The sequence below is a fragment of the Temnothorax nylanderi genome, unplaced genomic scaffold, assembly GCF_030848795.1.
Source record: "Temnothorax nylanderi isolate EJ_2023f unplaced genomic scaffold, tnyl_v1.0 TNYL_tig0076_pilon, whole genome shotgun sequence".
Taxonomy (NCBI): Eukaryota; Metazoa; Arthropoda; class Insecta; order Hymenoptera; family Formicidae; genus Temnothorax; species Temnothorax nylanderi.
Genome location: NW_027249138.1, coordinates 805,609 through 821,596, shown reverse-complemented (window position 1 = coordinate 821,596; position 15,988 = coordinate 805,609). Strand labels below are relative to the sequence as shown.

Here is a 15,988-nt window from a genome sequence, read left to right as displayed (position 1 = left end):
TAAAGAAACATGTAAACGCTAAGCGAGTTGTTATGATTTGCATCGCCAACTTACGATAAAATTATGAAAAGTGTATCTGCTGTATTTCTCTGACGAGATCTCAAGACGAGGTTTCAAGATCTTTTCGAATGGGGAATCAAATAACATCTCCTTGTGCAAACGAGAACAGCGTTTTAAGAAGTTATGACTACGCTGTTAAATTCGTAGGGTCAAATTATACTCAATTTTTAAAACCATTCCTATAGGTCGCCACTACTCCTACTCAATATGTCGTTAATTTAACTAACCGATGGAGTTAAAATAGTACTGTTTTGTGTTAAAATAATAAATTTCGGCACAGATGGTGGTCAAAAATAACAAAATGTTATCTAACTCAAGGTATTTGGTTTAAATTTAACATTGTACAGATGTTACCAAACCCGATTAATGATGACGTGTAAACGTAGACATTGTGCGTGAGCGAACACGCGTAACGGAGAAAGGTAGGACACGAACGTCATCGGATGATCGAATCGTACGCGTAAGAGGCCTTCGAGCCGGCCGCGTGCCCACTGTTAAATTCGTAGCGTCAAATTATATTCAAATTGAGTCATTTTTAACCATTCCTATAGATCGCCACTGCTTGTACTCAGTCGTTAATTTAACTAAACCAAAGAAATTAAAATAATACTGTTTTGTGTTAAAATAATAAATTTTAACACACATGGTAGTTAAAAATAACAAAATTCAAAGTCATTTAACTCAAGGTACTCTCTAAATCTGAATCAGTGAAAAGTCTGAAATGGCATACTTTATACTGATATCAGTGAATAGTCACTGAACGCATCAGTGACTATTCACTGATATCAGTCTAAAGTATGCCACTTCACTGACTTTTCACTGATTTAGATTTAGAGAGTATTTGGTTTAAAAATTTCATCCTTTAATACTTAACAGTGCACGTATTGGATAACACGCTGATTTGGTCGCGCCGAGGACACGATGAAATACGTTTTTTCACGTGCAACGTGACAAATCCGTATTTTTCACCTGGCATCTGTTGGCGCGCGACCGTTATCTGTTATCATTATTATTACGGTGCAAGGCTGTCGAGTTAGTATCGATCTTGGATTCGACGGCTGATTATTTTCTGTTTAACCCCTTCAAAACCCCTTCGGCGCGGTTCAAAGCGAAACTCGAAAGAGAACTTGGTTTTTTTTTTACAGAGAGTAGGAGGGGGAAGGAAAACGCGTGGTGACCGAGGGGCGATGCATTTTGGAAGTATTTCAAGTCGTGAGATCGCGCTATAAAAGTCGCCCTAGCGCGGTTTCGCGGCTCGAAATGCGCGCGGCGAAATGCAATTACGCGTGGTCCGTGTGTATGTATGTGCGTGCGTGCGCCCGTGCGCGCGCCAAATGCCCGACGCCCGTTTTAATGAAAAGCGACGGAACGGGAAATTGCTTCTCCTTACGCAATTTCGTTTCGGGATCGATGCGGAGAAGCTTTTGGTCCCTCGGATCGCGCCGTCCGGTCGCCCGAGGTGAAGCGAATTTCGGTCTCGACCGGAACGCATCCGGGGCACGAGCGTCGCCCTTTATCCCAGGTAGAAAACGGCAAGTCACAATAAGGTCGTGACGATTTTTAGGTCATTTTACCATCATTTTGAGTTCATTAGGACTTTCTGTTCTACCTGGGACGTCTCATTATTACCGTCGCGTTAATTTTTTTCTTTTTATCTTTTATTTTCTGCCGTTCCCTCGCAACCTTCGGTCGTTTGACGTCACAGTTAGGACATCACGACGGAAGGAGTTGCGAGAGCGCTCGAACGCCTTCGCCGGCGCGCGGCGCGGCGTCGCGAAAGGAATCCGGCACGTCTGTTGATTATCATACGGTTCGAAATAGCGCGCCGGGGATGAGGATTACGTGAACCGCTCGCGTACGAGCCGGCGGACCATCTTGTGCATGGAGAACGCGTCGTCGCGACGCGACGCGGCGACGCGTACTCCACGCGGAAGATCGGCACGTCCGTCAATTATCATACGGTTCGAAATAGCGCGCCGGGGATGAGGATTACGTGAACCGCCCGCGAACGACTCGGACCATCTTGTGCGTGTAGAACGCGTCGCCGCGTCGCGTCGCGTCGCGTCGCGTCGCGTCCCGACGACGCCCGGCGTCCCGACGTCTCCAATTGTCCCGCCGTTGATCTTTCGTCACGGCGCGGACCGTAGGGCTTTTACCGAACGGATTAAATTTCCGTGTACTCCCGTCGTTTTGTGTACTCGTCATCGTTTCTCCCTCGGAACGGAATTAATCTTTATTTTACAAAGAGATCACTCTTCTTTCGCGCGGTTTCCGCGTCCGAGGTCTCTTATTTTTTCCGCCCGAGAAAGTCCGGGCGCGCTTCTATTGTTTTGAACGCCGGAAACGGCGACCGGAAGTGAAAGACTCGAAGTTGCCGCGCGAATCCGCGATTCGAGATAAAACCGCGGATTCCTAGACAAAGAGGAGAGGGAATGGAAAAAGAGATAGATAGAGCGTGAGTGAGTGAGACAAAGGAGTTACGCTCGCGATCTACTAGAGGGCAACACGAATCGATTATTACTAGATTATTACTCCGCTAATGGCTAATTTCACTTAACACTCGCCTCTCTGCGGCGCGATCGGGACCTAGCTCCACACACGTTGCTGGATGTACCGCCCGCCACCGCCTGCCTGCCTGCCTGCGCGACGATAAAGCCTATCCTCCCGATATACGTCACTCACGGGAAATCATGAAATTGTGACGGGGTCAGCCTTAAAAAGCGGATGGTCGCCCGGCCGGTTTGTTCGTCGATTTTCTCCGAATACGTGCGCACGAAGAGGGAACCATCAGGAGGTAAACGCGCCTCACCCTCCCTCCCTCCCTCCCTCCCTTCTCTCCTCTATCTTTCTCTCTCTCTCTCTCTCTCTCTCTCTCGCCCGCTCCCTTTCTGTCCGACCCGCGTCGTTATTTTTAGAGCACCGTGTTTGTATTCCTATCGAGCGAGCGAGCGAGCGAGTGACAGTCCGTCCCGTTAGCGGTATTTTCCGTTCCGTCAGCGGCCGCGTTCGCGGCATTCGTTTTCACCCCCGGGTCTCAGGTCTCACCTCCGGACTCCGCGCGCGGCGATCCGCGCCAACCTTCACGTCGCTGCCCGCCGCCGCCCGCGCCGCTGCCGCCAGCCGCCACTGCCGCCAGCCGCCAGCCGCCCGCCCGCCTCCGCGAGGCAAGTCGCGCACAGCACAACCCCACATTCCCCACAACCTCGTCTGCTGCCGAGGCGCGCATAACCTCAATCTCGGAGCGGCGCTCCAGCTTGACGGAGAGGGGCAGAGGGGGTTCCGCTGACGGAGAGGACGGGGCGAGTGCACTCGGCTCTTTAACTCGGGGGAGAGGGTTAACCGACCTCGGGGATTAACGCGCGCGAGGGCGCGCGCGCGCGCGCGGGAGCGCGAGTGTACCTCGTGATCTCGCTGCGAGATCTCGCCGATTCCTCTCCGTGACACGGGAGCGCGTCTGCTCGGGCGCCGGGTTAAAGGAATTTGACATTTAGCACGAAGCGCCGCGGTAGGGTCGACGTGGTGTGCGCGCGTATGCGTATAAGTGTGTATGTGTATGTGTATGTGTATGTAGGTACCAGCACGGCGGAGCGATGTTGCTCCTTTCGACGTCGCTGCACACCCCCGGAATCAATAATCGCGTTGCATAAGCGACGAGAACGTCCGTTGCGAGCCGCGTGCCCTCATCCTCGTCGCCGTCATCGTCATCGTCATCGTCGGATATTCGTTTAGTGTCCTGACACGCGGCCGCGCGGTATCGATTGCGTCCGCGTTTCGATTCCCGGAGCACCGCTGTGTGTGATCGAGGAGCTGCTGCCTGTCGTGCACGCACGGCCGTCGTGCAACGATGTGCGCTACACGCCTCGCGACGGTGATTCAACTATTTAATTCCTTTCACTGAGATGTGTCGACGTAGTCAGTAGGCTGTAATTTAATGGCCATTAGTTAGTGGCATTGCGATAAATTTAGGCTACAAATGGAATCAAATGTGACATGTGTATGAATGTAACGTGGAACATGTGTTTACATCCATTTAACACTTATTGCACCTTGTAAACTTGACAATTGAAGAAAGTCTCCGTTGTGTTTCAGCCGTTGGCCCTCCAATCACTTGGAGGCCAGTGGAGCAGCGACGCCAGAGAATAATACGAGCTGTGGTAGCCTTGCGGAAGCGTACCAGTAGTTGGCTTCGGCCAACGAGGGCAACAGGGATATCATGGCGACGATAGACGGCCGGCCGGCCCAATATGGTATCACGCTTAAGCAACTCCGCGAGCTCATGGAGTTCCGGGGTCGCGAAGGTGTCAACAAAATCAATGGCCACGGTGGTGTGCAGGAGATTTGTAAAAAGCTGTATACTTCACCCAATGAAGGTAGGCTCATCCGCTGTATCTCGCTGCGACTGAACAATTATAGGATTGTCGGTCGGATAGTCGACGAGAGACAAGCTTTATGAACTTTTCTCCTAATCTCTGAAGATTTAGAATCGTATGACAAATGAGAATTATGATATAGAAAGACGTATTGCAAGAGGTTCATGATTTTTGTCATCTGCGTAGGTCTTAGTGGGTCAGCAGCGGACATACAACATAGGCGAGATACATTTGGTTCCAATATGATACCTCCAAAACCACCAAAAACATTTTTACAGTTAGTATGGGAAGCATTGCAAGATGTCACGTTAATCATCTTAGAAGTAGCAGCATTGGTTTCATTAGGTCTTAGCTTTTATCAGCCTGCTGATGATGAGGAAAGACGTAAGTATAATCTGATATCACATACCTATTTTATCTACGAGTGGTTTCCACTTAGATAGTGTAGTAAGGAAATCCCATATAGTTTATATTAAAATCATATATACGTATATATAATATAACTGCAGAGAGAAATTTTACAAACTTTAGATTTAGAAAGTCTTTGAAGAGATTTTGCAACATGTTCTTTTCATTTAGCTGCTTCAGCTGCAATGGATGAGGACGAAGCAAAATACGGTTGGATTGAAGGACTCGCTATATTGATTTCTGTAATTGTGGTGGTCATAGTGACGGCGTTTAATGACTATTCCAAGGAGAGGCAGTTTAGAGGTCTTCAAAGTCGGATAGAGGGAGAACACAAGTTCTCGGTTATACGGCAAGCAGAAGTAAAACAAATCTCCGTGTCTGACATTGTTGTGGGTGACATTTGTCAGGTATATATGCAGCAACATTAATCAAATCCTTTATACGGTCCTTAAATATATAATAATCTGTTAATAGTCGGATTAACTTTGCATGGCATTCCTATACATTAGTGTAGTAGAGGAAAGCAAAATTTATAATAAATTAACTGTTTGACAATACAGGTAAAATATGGAGACCTCTTGCCTGCAGACGGTATTCTTATACAAAGCAACGATCTCAAAGTGGATGAATCCAGTCTGACTGGAGAGTCAGATCATGTAAAGAAAGGGGAATCGTTCGATCCTATGGTACTTTCAGGTGAGAGAGAGCCTTGATTGAATTAGCCTCGTGTTGCTAGATTATTTCTTATGTTAAAAAAAAGTTTCAAAGTGTTTGAAAGATCTTTACGGGATGAAAAACTATCTTGTGTATATTGTATTGTTGAAAAGGTACGCACGTGATGGAGGGTTCCGGAAAAATGTTAGTTGCTGCAGTAGGTGTTAACTCCCAGGCGGGTATTATCTTTACCTTACTGGGTGCTGCTGTTGATCAACAGGAGCAAGAAATCAAGAAAATGAAGAAAGGTATGTGCAATCGTTACTCCCGATCGATTCATGACTTTGAATGACTACACATTTATACAGATGTTACTAAATTCTTGGAGTAATGTAATTTCTTATATTTATATAGTACGTGTTTCTTGAAATTCTCTTAGGCTTTGTTAGATTAATTTCGAAATCGAATATCCCATATTCTCTTCACTCTGATGATTTAGTACACCTGTCTCTCTACTAGCAACTTCTGAATCATTCAGTAAACTCTATTGAAAAGTCTATTGAAAAGTCAATAAATGAATGTGTTACGACGTGTTCATAGTACAAGTAGCTTGAGTAGCGAATAGAATTTACGCCGACTTGCCTCTAATAGAAGTTGTTGGTACTCCACTATATTCTCGCATGATATTTACGAAATGTTTCAAAATGAGTGTAGACGAATCGCAGTGGACGCATGGTTTTGACGTGAATTGGTGTGATAATTTTTTATTACGGATTTTACAAATAGCCATTTCTTTTATTCCTTGGTTTTTTACCCTCGACATTGCATTTGCCAACACAGATGGATTTTCGTATTTTTATTAACTCATTAACTAATTGGCTATAGAGAACCTGCGTTTTGATCTGTTAACGTTTCGAGAGCAAACACCTTCTACTTTCTACTTTTAGAAAGTAAACCAAATATTCTTATAAAACTGCAATAATGCAGCAGTATTATTTTATGACAATTCCTCCATTAACAAAAAATTCTTTCCCCCATTCAGTTATATACGTTAATGTATTAGGCACTGTAGGCAAACCGAGTAATATTTGCAGATTACTTCGATTTATCTTCATTAAAGTGTCATGTACATAGTTTTACCATTATGAAGAAGCCTCTTATCGTTAGAATTTTTTCAAGAGACCATTACTTGATTATGTCTCTTACTTTCATAAGTCATTTGTGTTTTTGTCCCTCTCTACATAGCTAAAATGTTTTTGCTGTATAATGTTTCTGCTATATAATGTTTTCTTATCTTTGTCTGATATGTGTATATCAAGTCTTACATTCAATAATTGCAAAATGAATTAAACTGTTATTACTCTATAATCTTTTTAAGTCATTTTTATAGAAACTGTCTTAGAAGTCACGTACTTTTCAAATCAAGAACCAAAATTTTACGTATTTTAATAATATATTAAAGTTCCAAGATTTGATTTCTATTAAAAAAGAAGAGGAATTGTTTAATTCAGAGATTAAACTCGTCGAAAGCTTTTAATCTTCGATAGCTTGCTTTTTAATCTAATTTCCCCCAGTATTTGTAATTTAAGAAAAGTACGCTATTTTTGGGACATTTTATACATGGAAATAGAATATCAAAAGCATAATTCCTTTCTTTGATGACCCATGCTCCTCTGTATGTTTTTCGTTATTGCACAACCTGGAAGGTGAATCTGTATTTTCCTGACATGTACGTGCGTGCGTACGTGCTTGCGTGCATGCGTGCGTGCGTGCATGTGTGTATTACCCAGGAATGCATTCTTATGCACTCTTACAGTTATATTAGTGAGAATTTGTCCATTTATCATAGAAGCAACAGCCTGGTTCTATATGTTTGACCTTCTGGGCTGTACCTACCTCATTTGTTAGTGTTAAGTACCCTCTTGTGAAATTTAACGAGAAAAGAAAGAAAAGAATTATAATTACAAAATACGTAAATTCTTTTAATGACGCGACTTATTACCATTGGCATATATATTCTCAGATAGATTGCTAATCAATTTCGTTTTGCATGTATTTTTTTATCTAGAGGCTAAAAAGCAGCGGAAGAAGAAGTCATTACCAGGTGAATAATTCTGAATAATATATATACATCTATATATTCTTATTGTTTATACCTCGATATAATTATGTGTACATATATATACACATATAGGTTTATTATTAATGCCAAGAAATTGATCGAATCCTCAAGGCAGCATTCAGTCTTTTTTATCTTTATCTCTCACGTCATCTTCTTCATTTCTCTGTGTTTCTCGGGTACATTTTCTTTTTCCTGTGTTACTTCGATTAGTTATATCTACAACCTTACACTAATGTCGCGTATAAAGGAATATTTTATCACATTAGCAACATTCAATTAAAGTCAGTTTCCCCTGTCTTCATTGAGCACGGTTTAAGAGTGTACTCGGACCTGGTATACATGGCGCGCAATTGCTTGCTCGAGATAATAATATTAACTTGAAATTATGAAAATCATGGTGAGGCAGATCGCTATGCATTTTATTTAAAGGATGTGACCTCAATATATCGCTCGCTACTAAACGCTATATCCAGGACCGAGTGTAAGAGAAAAAATGAAATTATATTGTCCACGCTTCCGTGTTCCCTACTGATCTTTGCGTGTTCTATTGGCAGTGGTTTATATGCATTTGACACGTTAGCGGCTACCTCGTTCTTGCATTAGCTTCTCGTTTTCTGCATTTTAGTAATGATATAAACACCCGTGGTTTTAAATCTGTGTTTTTAACATGTAACTGCTGTGTCTACCATTTAATCTTGATCATCTCTCATTAAACTTCTGTCCATTAACTCGAGTAGCATCCACTATTTTATTAGAATGCTTTTAACAACTTGGATATACTCTTTCTAAGTTTAACGATCAAGGCTCAGTCGACGTTGCGATCGATTAGGCGTGATCAGAATCTTAACTGAGGTGCGAGTAGAGATTGATCGCTCGAGTCGATTGAGCCTCGATTGGCATATAACGATGGAACACGATCTAATCTTGGCGTTGTAAATCAAGGAGAGGAGTCGGTAGAGATTACCGGGAACAGTCACGTGACGGGAGGCGGTGGAGGCGGCGGCGGCGGCGGCGGCGGCGGCGGCGGCGGTGGTGGTGGTGGCGGTGGCGGCGTCAAGCACGAGGGCGGCGAGAACCATCACACGGCCGCACCCGTGAGCGCCGAGGGGAGCGGGAAGAAAGAGAAGAGTGTTCTGCAAGCCAAGCTAACTAAACTCGCCATACAGATCGGTTACGCCGGCTCGACCATCGCGGTGCTCACTGTCGTCATTCTAATTATACAGTTCTGCGTGAAGACCTTCGTCATGGAAGGCAAGCCGTGGCGAAACATATACGTCGGTGATCTGGTGCGGCATCTGATCATCGGTGTCACGGTGCTCGTAGTCGCTGTACCCGAGGGTCTTCCTCTAGCCGTCACCTTGTCGCTCGCTTATTCTGTCAAGGTGAGAGACTGTGCAGATCCCGTCTTGACTTTTCGGAGACGTCCGTTCTTTCTTCCTCTTTGAGACCGTCCGTTTCTCTGTGCAGAAAATGATGAAGGACAACAATCTGGTGCGTCACTTGGACGCCTGCGAGACGATGGGTAACGCCACCGCCATTTGCTCGGACAAGACCGGCACCCTGACCACGAACCGCATGACCGTGGTACAGTCGTACATATGTGAGAAGATGTGCAAGACGACGCCGAATTTCTCGGACATACCGAGCCACGTCGGCGAGCTGATCATACAAGCCATCTCCATCGATTCGGCGTACACGTCGCGGATAATGGAGCCGTCGGAACCTTCTGAATTGCCGATGCAGGTTGGCAACAAAACCGAATGTGCCTTACTTGGATTTGTATTAGCCCTGGGCAAGAAATATCAAACTGTGCGGGACGACTATCCTGAGGAAACCTTTACGCGGGTGTATACGTTTAATAGCGTAAGAAAGAGCATGTCCACTGTTATCCCCAGAAAGGGTGGTGGATTCAGGCTCTTCACCAAGGGCGCTTCCGAGATCATCATGAAGAAGTACGTATAATTTTATCTTAATCTTCATACATCGCTTTACGGTTCAGTATATCCTGCAATTCTCAATTTTTTTATATGTGCGAAAACTTTACCGCGTTTTCCAAAGGAAAGAAATCCGTTGGGCCATAGTACTGATGTGAAATTTACATCAGTTCCTTTTTTCTTTGAGATCAAAGAAGAATTAAGAAATCTGATTGTGATCTTGTTGCAGATGTGCCTTTATATATGGTCGCGAGGGTCATCTGGAGACGTTTACCAGAGATATGCAAGATCGTCTAGTGAAGAATGTGATCGAACCCATGGCATGCAACGGGCTGCGTACCATCTCCATCGCTTATCGCGATTTTGTTCCTGGCAAGGCGGAGATTAATCAAGTTCACATCGACAACGAGCCCAATTGGGACGACGAGGATAATCTAGTGACCAACCTCACCTGCCTGTGCATCGTCGGTATCGAGGATCCGGTACGTTCCGAAGTACCGGAGGCGATCAAAAAATGCCAAAAGGCCGGTATCACTGTGCGCATGGTTACGGGTGACAATATAAACACCGCGCGGTCCATCGCGCTCAAGTGTAATATCCTAAAGCCGAACGAAGACTTCCTCATTCTGGAGGGCAAGGAGTTCAACCGCAGGATCAGAGATAGCAACGGCGATGTGCAGCAACATTTACTGGACAAAGTGTGGCCGAAACTGCGAGTATTGGCCAGATCGTCGCCCACCGACAAATATACCTTGGTGAAGGGCATCATTGACAGCAAGGCAACCGAGAGTCGCGAGGTCGTGGCGGTAACCGGTGACGGCACGAACGACGGTCCGGCCTTGAAGAAGGCCGACGTCGGTTTTGCCATGGGTATCGCCGGCACGGACGTCGCCAAGGAGGCGTCCGACATCATCCTGACAGATGATAATTTCTCGTCGATCGTGAAAGCGGTTATGTGGGGCAGAAACGTTTACGACAGCATCGCCAAGTTTCTGCAGTTTCAACTAACCGTCAACGTGGTCGCCGTGATTGTCGCCTTCATCGGTGCTTGTGCCGTGCAGGACTCGCCGCTCAAGGCGGTGCAGATGTTGTGGGTAAACCTAATCATGGACACGTTAGCGTCCCTCGCCTTGGCCACCGAATTGCCTACGCCCGATCTACTCCTCCGTAGACCATACGGTCGCACAAAACCACTCATTTCCAGGACAATGATGAAAAATATTCTCGGTCAGGCCTTTTATCAGTTGGGCGTAATTTTCTCGCTTCTTTTCGCCGGTGAGTACCGTTCCTTCCCCCCCTCCTCCTTCCCGCGACCTCTCCACCTCATCAATCCACCTCGTCGAACGTTTATCGTTCAATATTATTATCGAGCGGAACCTAACGTTCTAAAGCTTTCGCGAACGGCTACCACAGGTGACCTGATGCTCGACATCGACACGGGCCGCGGAGTGGCGTCGACAGGCGGCGGACCCACGCAACACTTCACCGTCATTTTCAACACGTTCGTCATGATGACTCTCTTCAACGAATTCAACGCCAGGAAAATTCATGGTCAACGCAATGTCTTCCAGGGAATATTCACCAACCCCATCTTCTATTCGATTTGGGTCGGCACGTGTCTCTCGCAAGTAAGTTACCAAATGTTCTTGTTCCGTGCAGTTGCGATATAAAGACAGCATTGATAGAATCCGTCGCTAAACCTTGCATATTTATACCGAATTCGCATAAAACTAAATTTATATTGTTCATTGATAAATTGCAAGATAACCATGGCTAACTAGTTTTTCAACAATGATTTGAACAGCGTTGCTTGTATATCTTGATTTGTTGTTTTGTATATCTTGAATTAAAAAATCGTTTAATAGCGGATCGCCTGTTTATTTTGTTCAGGTGATCATCATACAATACGGTAAAATGGCATTCAGCACCAGAGCGCTCACGTTAGACCAGTGGTTGTGGTGCCTGTTCTTCGGAGTCGGTACGCTAATATGGGGCCAAATAGTTACGACTATTCCTACACGCCGAATTCCCAAAATTCTTTCGTAAGTTAAAATTACGTACTCACACACACACACACACACACACACACACACACACACACACACACACACACACACACACACACACACACACATGCAAACACATAAACACGGTTTTTAGTTTGATCTTTGAGCACGAGGTTTGTTGCAAAGAGAGAAATGAACGAGAAGAAACCACTTGCTCATAACACTGGGTGCTTTCCTTTTTGTAGAAAAACGATTTATTTACGAATGAGATTTTCAGACTGATAATCGTGCAATTTGTCAGTTTCAATAATAAAAATTCTGACAATTAATCCCGCGCGTAAATACACATATACATATTACAATTATGAAAATAGACCGTTGATTAATTCAGATGAGTAACTGAAATTTTTGCATCTTGATGTTTTTGCTACATAAAAATCATATACAGAAGATTAAAAAATAAAAGGCTTTTTGATGAGTGAATTGTTTTTTAGTAATCACTTTTGTGATTACTGAGATTATAATATGATTAACATGTCAGCATTGTGCTCAAATCGTAATGATTAAAGTAAATATATCTATGGACAGTTGCTAATACGGTATCTAATCTACTTATACATGAATTAGTATTCTAATTGTAAGTTTTCGTCTCATTAGCGGTAGATGCCTTTGCATGCCGAATCTTGAACTCACTCGTATTGATCAGTATATACACATATCTATACCACAGGATTAGTAACAGTTTATGTCGATTTCCGAAGAATGTTGTTTCCCATTTGCAAGCTCGCGTGATTATTTCACTTTGATCCGCAAGTAACAGGAGTCTTTGATGAACCTGTAAAGTGATCGCAAAGTAACTAATTTAAATATAAATTTCATTAATGTCAACATTAATGAAATTTATATTTATATGTACAAAGTGCATTAACAAATTGGCCTTGTACAATTACAAAATTATACATAAATTAACGAATTGGCAGCCTAATTAGACAATTATATAGATATCTCTCTGTAATAAAAAGAAAATAATCACGATTAGGATTCTCACAATCCTCACATAATTATGTTTATTGTAGCCGTAAATAGTGCTTGACGAAGATTTGAATAAAAGCGTAAGAAGCGTAATTTTAGAAAATTCCGCTTCGAAAATTATTCAGTGCTACGAACGTCAGCAACCATGTGTCGTTTCTTCGATCGTAAATCATGAACAATCGCGATCAAATGTAAATGATCGCGCACGCTGAAACGAACCCCATCCCGGGTATCCCCTCGCTCCTCCAACCTGTACGTAATTTGGCCTTAATCGTTGCATGATTACAGCCGTCTTCGAAATCTACGTACTTGTTTGTGTAAGCGGTGTCGAGCGACTGGCGACAGCGAGTGTACGCTGTCGCGAACACTAATCGGAGTTCGACGCATAGCGCACGATCTTGAATATTCAACGAGACGGGCTGTAAAAGAAAAAAAAACAACGACGAAAGCTTGTTTAGCTTAATAACGCGATTATTCGATAATTAATTTAGACCGGTATGACAAGCAATCTGAAACGATCGCGCGATCGATAATGCTTATTAACACACGCTCTTTCACTCGATTCGCTGGAACGTGAATTTCTCAGCGTTCTTTCTCTTCTCCTTTCACTCCCATTCTCCTCTCCTGTCCTTAGACCGTTGCCTTTGTATTTTTCCTTATTCTTATTCAACACGTTCGCTCTTCCTTCCCGTCCGTTGCACATACCTACACACGTACACGATCATGCCCGATTGGACATGACTTTTTCTCTAATCTTCTACACCTGTCGATTGAAACCGGCATAATTTCGGCGAGAATCAGCCTTCGATGCACGGAAAAAGTATTTTCATCATTGAGAAAGAGAAGATAAAAATTCTTTTTTAGTTGTCTGTCGCGTTTGAATTTGAAATTTGAACTCGCTAATATTATAACAGTTTCGATCATATATACGCTCGTGTTACTCTTTCGCATCGATACTCTTCCCTCTTCCCCTCTTTCTCTCTTTCTCTCTTCTTTTTTTCTTTTTTTTTTTTTTCAAGTTGACAGCTCCTAATACGCAAGAGAAGCACGGTTCGAATGCCGCCGCATGCGAGAAGCTCGTCCCGTGTAACAGGCGAGAGAAGCGCAAGCGAGTTAATCTCGCGTCGAGTCGATAATATACACGCTTTTTGCTGCTACTCTGTGTACGCGAGTCGAGGGCACTACTAAAATGCTACACGAGCGGAAGGGTCAGCTAGCCAAAGGTTACAGGGAGTGTTCTCGCGAGGCTTTTACCGCCGAGTATGTAGTACGGTGCATGTACACCGATTGTATAACACAACGGGGCCAGCCAGGGCTATTCACGCTGTAGGGTGTATGTGTGTATGCCGTTTCGTAGGTGAACAGAAACCCGATATACATATTTCCCCCCCGATATATCGTATGATATTGCACATGCATCCATCGCGTCCTGCATTGCCAGGACGACGACGGCGAGAAACCGATGACGTGCACTCACTGTATTAGCAACAGAAGAGCGATCCCCGTCGGGTCGGTCCCCGAGTTCACGCGCATTTCTGATGTCTGAAGGAGAGACATGGTAAATAATTCCTTCACTTTCAACCGTCCAATCGTTTTGATTCTTTTTTTTTTTTACTTTGCATGCGTTGAACGTTAATTGCTGCGTGAATTTACGGACCGGCCCGATGCATCATCTCGTCCATCGACGAGTGCCGTTCTTCACGAGAGAGCTTGTGCGAGAGAGCCTATAAATAGCGACGACAGGCGACACGTAGTCGCGTTGACACTACGCGCTTTTCGCGCTCTTGTGTGTCGCTCAACAGGTAAGGGGAGAATCGCACCTGCTTTTTGCCAAGGCAACGACCTGACGCAAAAGTGACGACGCATCCTAAAACAAAACAAAAAAAGACTAACAAAGGAGACGAACCGACGTAGGTAAAGCGCGCGAAAGACACAAGCCAACGAAACGGAAACACAACGTATAACGCATCCCGAGAAGGTATACGGCTTATCAAAGTGAGGAGTGCTTTTTGTATTTCATCGCAGAGTAACACCCGAAGGGGATTTTAAAGCCAAGAAAAAACTGACGCATCACACACATCGGATCCAAAGAAAAAAATAACATGCATTCTCTCCGTCATCTCGCGCGCATATTATCTTATATATCTTCTCCTTTATCTCTCTCTCTCTCTCTTTCTCGTTCTCTTCTTTCCACTCATTTCTCGCATCTTTTCTCTGTGCTTGCTATTAGTTGTAACATAGAAGGCTGAAATCGGCAGCGGTCGGAGAAAAGTTTTGCCTCTCTAATGTTTTACACTGATTAACAACACTGATTAACCTGCACCATATCTTATGATAGAACACACTTTCGCTTATGACATATCCGCACTCTTGCACCCATTATGCATCTCCCTGTTCACTGGTCCATACGGAGTGTTCGCTAAACGTTTGATCGTCAAAAATTTTTTCCCTCTTCCGTCAGAGATTAATTAGGCACATCTTTTGTATTCCCTTAAAATTGAATATCTTGGCGATCATTCCTCGACTAAAAACTCACAGAAAGTACTATCTGGAATCAGCCAGGGAATAAAAATTTATTTACTTGTATCTCCCTTTCAAAGAATGCGACTGAGAGAAGAACCGTGTACGTTTTCAACAGAAAATTATTTTAGCATCATCAGACGCGCCTGTTGGCAGACACTCCGCATTTCTTCACATTTTCCCATCATGCGAGCGATAGGAATCAATCACTCACCGGCCACGTCCTCACACGCACAAACACGCACCTGACCACCATACCATATCGCCACCGCCCAAACCTTATCGCAATCATCGATAAACCGATTCTTTTACTCGCACAATCGGGTCACGCGTAGCGTCAGCACCTCGTAATAGATTAGGGATTACCGCTGAGGAGCGAGGGGAAAACGGAAAAACGGTGAAGAACGAGAACCGGTTGCGAAACGTCCGTCTCGGCCGCCGAGAAAGAAAAATACAATACAAAGAACAAAGAAAGAAATTAACAAAACAAAAGTATACCACACCATTCTCTATTCCATTCAGTTAACAGGAAGAATCCGAGTGATGAAGAAATGGTTTCATGTTTTTTTCAAAAACAGATGGGGCCGCGGCCAGCCGGATGATATGGGTGCGATGAATCTAGGAGACGAGAAATACGACCCCGACTCGGATAAAAAGCCGCGCGCAGGACAAATTCTATGGATCCGTGGTCTAACACGGCTACAGACACAGGTAACTATCCCTAACTCTCTTTCTTTCTCCTTCTCTCTCTATCTATCTTTCTCTGTCACTCTGTCTCTCTATTTATCATTCTCTCATTATCTCATCATTCAACAAGATTCAATATTCTCTCGATTCCTCTCTATTCACGAAAAACAGAAATGAGAAACCCAACAAAGAGAA

The 15,988-nt window shown here is 44.2% G+C and overlaps 2 protein-coding genes across 22 annotated transcripts in view; one reads left to right on the top strand and one right to left on the bottom strand.

Annotated features, from left to right (window-relative positions):
- The window catches only part of LOC139774266 (uncharacterized), a 35,039-nt gene extending 31,914 nt beyond the window's left edge, over positions 1 to 3,125 (bottom strand). The window contains exon 1 of the mRNA XM_071709428.1: positions 3,106 to 3,125. The gene's annotated coding sequence lies outside the window, so the exon portion shown is untranslated. The remainder of the gene's footprint in view (positions 1 to 3,105) is intronic.
- Pmca (plasma membrane calcium-transporting ATPase 2) overlaps positions 1 to 15,988 on the top strand; it is an 84,562-nt gene that overhangs the window by 28,446 nt on the left and 40,128 nt on the right. For 16 of the 21 annotated variants that reach the window (XR_011718543.1, XM_071709415.1, XM_071709414.1 and 13 more), the window contains 12 exons: positions 4,150 to 4,430; positions 4,617 to 4,814; positions 5,010 to 5,245; positions 5,399 to 5,534; positions 5,666 to 5,800; positions 7,561 to 7,596; positions 8,557 to 8,996; positions 9,082 to 9,566; positions 9,778 to 10,823; positions 10,962 to 11,176; positions 11,439 to 11,590; positions 15,685 to 15,817. Coding sequence is in view for 20 of the 21 variants with exons in the window: in XM_071709415.1 (XP_071565516.1) it covers positions 4,274 to 4,430; positions 4,617 to 4,814; positions 5,010 to 5,245; positions 5,399 to 5,534; positions 5,666 to 5,800; positions 7,561 to 7,596; positions 8,557 to 8,996; positions 9,082 to 9,566; positions 9,778 to 10,823; positions 10,962 to 11,176; positions 11,439 to 11,590; positions 15,685 to 15,817 (3,369 nt within the window). In the remaining variant the exon portion in view is untranslated. Of the gene's footprint in view, positions 1 to 2,458; positions 2,855 to 3,118; positions 3,225 to 3,267; positions 3,929 to 4,149; positions 4,431 to 4,616; positions 4,815 to 5,009; positions 5,246 to 5,398; positions 5,535 to 5,665; positions 5,801 to 7,560; positions 7,597 to 8,556; positions 8,997 to 9,081; positions 9,567 to 9,777; positions 10,824 to 10,961; positions 11,177 to 11,438; positions 11,591 to 15,684; positions 15,818 to 15,988 lie in introns of those variants that run through there. The other 5 variants (XM_071709405.1, XM_071709407.1, XM_071709410.1 and 2 more) reach the window with 5 other exon arrangements.